Here is a 4211-nt window from a genome sequence, read left to right as displayed (position 1 = left end):
AACTATTAGCTACAACATCATAGAAAATTAAACCTTATTTTCAATAAGCAATCCTGAAAAATATTTGGGGGTGCTTAACTTTTTTCCAGGTGTATATAAAAATGAATAAGTTGTACAATAGACAAGTAATATGTATGTGATTTAAAGACAGCATTAAACCTTGTTTTTATGCTGCCATGTGTTATCAATGTGTAATAATTCAAAACATTCTTCCCAGTGTGCTGTATTACAGTGTGCTGTATTACTCTTCAAGTTGTTCAGATGCCATTTGATTTCATCAGTTCCCTTGCAAGACCATACAACTTTAATATTCATATAACGTCATGCAGGTCAAGCTATGGTTGTGTTTCATGAGGAACTGACCAGTCAATGGAACTTGCTAATTATTTAACCAACCATCAAGTTCATTAAATCAATTAACTCAACTGACTGATTATTCTCATACAAGACTTGAACCATTAGAATAATCTAAAGTAGTAATAATCAGAAACACTAATTTAATTAATACCCTATTATATTGATTAACTGTGTTAATCATCCAGCTCTAGTTCCATCAGCACCTATGTCCCTCCAGGTATCAATTCACCACATTTGCTGTATGTTTTGAATATCTTTAATTTGGTTGTTTTCTAAACACTTTCATTTTGAGTAGCTATACATACACTGGAACCTACTCTGTGTTAATGCGCATCTTACTGTTATGAAGTTAACCACAACTTAAAATCAAGTCATGGGAAAGATCTTTACTGAATTTTTGTGGATCAAATAAAGAGTGTACCTTGAGTAATTTAACACTTTTGAAAAATCTGAGCTTTCTACTTTAAATGCATTCATTATCAACACTACTAGTTTCATGTATGTTCATCAAGAGTTTCACACAGTACTGAAATATGAAATGTTGCCTCCATCACACAGGGTAGCTTTCAATTTACATATTTGTCATGTGGAATTTGTGTCCTGGGAGCCACAAGCCACACTGCTGTTGGGAACAGTAGGACTGTATGTTTATAGGCCTTATGCTGAATGAAGGCCAATCACAGCATAAAGTAGAAGCACATGTCTGCACTCTGGTGCAGTTCCTTTTCATACAGATGGAAGAGAAATCCCATAATATTTCATATACATTCTATTCACTATTTTCAGAAATTTATCAAAATCTTAAAACAAAACATAAAAATGGATGAAGAATATAATAATTTGTAAACAAACTTTTAATAGTAAAATTATCACAAGTAATAGATGTAGATGTTTTCTTACAAATAAAACACTTGGTATTGGATATTTAAATTCCTGGTAACACGTGTTAGCAGTTTCATTAAATGTGAATAATCTTTGAATTTCCCAGTTGATGTTAGTAATGATGTTCTCTAGTGTGTTGTGTAGTGTTGATGTTAGTAATGATGTTCTCTAGTGTGTTGTGTAGTGTTGATGTTAGTAATGATGTTCTCTAGTGTGTTGTGTAGTGTTGATGTTAGTAATGATGTTGTGTAGTGTTGATGTTGGTAATGGTGTTCTTTATTGTGTAGTGTTGATAGAATAACATTTTCTCCGATAACAAACTTAGCAAACTGTTACACTAAACGGGCTGTAAGGAATCTGTTGCCCAGAAAAGAAGATACTGATGGAATGGATTCCCACAGTTTGAGCAACATACTGGCATTGATAGATATATTCAGATACTTTCGTTAATCTGCAGATGGTAGTGTTTCGATTATTTTGTTGGTCAAGAACGATTATCTGTAACTGACCTTTACCAGCATCTATAACAGAAAGAGAAAACTCATTGAAAAGTAGTGTTCATTCCACAACTCTAAACCATTAAAATCAAATATAGTTTGTTAAATCGAGTCTGTATGCTAGTTAGCATTAAAACATCTTCATAATTAAAAGATCTTCAAGTATATACTTCAAAGTACCAAATTAATTTCCAACACAAACTGAAAATAATCGTAGCTTCAAGTATCAAAGAAAGAAATAAGTATCAATTCTGGATATACCTTTTGTAAAGACGTCAAAGTAGGTAGGTTGGCCAACCATCACACCAGTAGGTTCTAACCCAGGTCCACTAGTGGATACCTTTCTAAAGTCACCAACAGTGCCCTCAACCTTGACATTGTAAGGACTCTTTGGAACTTCATTTCCAGCAAACAGTACTTTTACCTACAACAGTAACATACTTTGGAAAATTAAGATATTTTTTGAAATCTAATTTAGCAAATAAACTGTCTTTATTTTCCATGATAACATTAGAACCTACCTAATTGTCATATTAATGCTTACTTCCAGTCTACTATAGTCACACAATGTTCAAGTTATGAAATCATGAATTTCATACAAGGTTTTCTAACAATTAAAAAACTCCAGTAAGTCTCTTAGAGGCTATTTTCAACCAACTACCAGATTTAGAAAGTCTGGTGGAAACTTTAGTCAGCCATATTTCAATACAAGAGACTAAAAATCAACAACCACTTACAATAATGTCGTATGTGTATATTAATAATTAAGTTAAATAAATGTTACCTTATGCATACCTTCCATCTTGGCAGTATATGTAACTGTATAGGTTTTGCTTCCGTCAACATTAAACTTGATTTGTGCCTGAAAACAACAATATAAATTATCTATCAACCAATCACTCGTACACTGTTAACTTTTCTGGCTAATGTATACTGTTACATTTTGCATCAGCGATATACAATGAAAAAATTCTAATTTCACAATTACTCTTAATATTTGGAAACATTCTTCATTAACATTGTTAAGTAGAAAGCTACAAACTGGGCTATCGATGCTGTGCCCACCATGGGTATCAAAACCCAGTATTTAGTGTTGTAAACCATCAGATTTACATCTTCAGCATTCCAGTCATATCTGGAATGATTTCTTTCCATAATTAAAAACTAAAAATATAAAACAGCTTCAGAACAGACTTACTGGTTCCAACTGTCCTCTGGGGTTCTCGACTAACACTTTAACATCACCCTTGCCAGCACTGAAAGTCTCAACAGTAAAACTTATTGGAACATAACTAACGACCCCAGTAGGCTCAATACCTAGACCGTAGCAGCGCACTCTGTTGGGATTAACATGAGGGTGAAGAGGAGCATTTGGTTTTAACTTAGCATTGGGAAACTGAGATAAGTATGTCATCATCGAGAGTTCATCAACGTTTGGATCTACTACATCTTCTGGTTTGATCAACTAAAGTGAAATATGAACAACATTCAGTCTAAAACAGAAAATCTACGTTACATCTTTTTAATGATACATGATAAAAAAATCCATTTGAACTATTAATTTGTTAATATACTAATTATAAGTTAGTTTTGGGAAATTGTATCTACACAAACAACTAATTACATACTATAAATTCTGAGCAACTCAAAGTATAATAAGCAGCAACAGTTTGGATCTCTTACACGAGAAAACTTTTATTCACAAATCAGTAAAGTATTTGTTGCGTTAAAACATTCTCACTAAAAATCTTTTATCATACACTGTTTCATACAAATTTCATAATTTAAACAAGCCATCTCTGTGTCATTAGTAATTAATAAAAAGTGTTCTAGTTAATTCATCATCAGAACTTAAACATTCAAGCTACTTACAGGAAATAATACTTAAGTTATCAACTAATAAAAAAAATTATCATGACATTAAACAAATTTAAAGATTACAGATATAAGAAACTAAGACTTGCCTGTGGCACGTTCAGCCAATCATTGGCTAGAGTCATTGTTCCCGATACATTTTTTAAAGCATCTTTGGGATTCCAGTCTGACCAATCAGGGCACAACCCTCATAAAATTGAAAATTACAGTATTATTATTATTATACTTAATGTTGTAGCAGTTGCTGTATTTTATAAACAGAGATAACCAAGCCTAGATAGTAAGTTTCACACTGCTGAATGATTAAACGTTAAAGCTAGCATATTTTAATTTCAAAAAGTTAACATTTTTAAAATTTCACAATCAATGCCCACCTCAAATAAACAGAAGAGATATGCAACAGAGGCTGAAAAAGACAAGTCAACATATAAACAGAAGAGATATGCAACAGAGGCTGAACGAGACAAGTCAACATCTAAACAGAAGAGATATGCAACAGAGGCTGAACGAGACAAGTCAACATCTAAACAGAAGAGATATGCAACAGAGGCTGAACGAGACAAGTCAACATCTAAACAGAAGAGATATGCAACAGAGGCT

General features: G+C 32.7%; 1 protein-coding gene across 1 annotated transcript; it reads right to left on the bottom strand.

The window, feature by feature from the left end:
* Positions 1 to 1560: 1560 nt before the first annotated feature.
* LOC106477717 (filamin-A-like) lies at positions 1561 to 3808 on the bottom strand. The gene is made up of 5 exons (XM_013938253.2): positions 3701 to 3808; positions 2935 to 3201; positions 2521 to 2598; positions 1998 to 2160; positions 1561 to 1760 (listed from the first exon to the last, which is right to left on the bottom strand). The coding sequence occupies exons 1-5, from the start codon at positions 3734 to 3736 to the stop codon at positions 1561 to 1563; spliced, it is 744 nt and encodes a 247-aa protein (XP_013793707.1). The 5' UTR covers positions 3737 to 3808.
* Positions 3809 to 4211: the final 403 nt, after the last annotated feature.

This window comes from Limulus polyphemus, unplaced genomic scaffold (assembly GCF_000517525.1).
Source record: "Limulus polyphemus unplaced genomic scaffold, Limulus_polyphemus-2.1.2 Scaffold77214, whole genome shotgun sequence".
In the NCBI taxonomy this organism is placed as follows: Eukaryota; Metazoa; Arthropoda; class Merostomata; order Xiphosura; family Limulidae; genus Limulus; species Limulus polyphemus.
The sequence above is the reverse complement of the archived record's forward strand: the minus strand, read 5'-3'. Positions and strand labels throughout refer to the sequence as shown.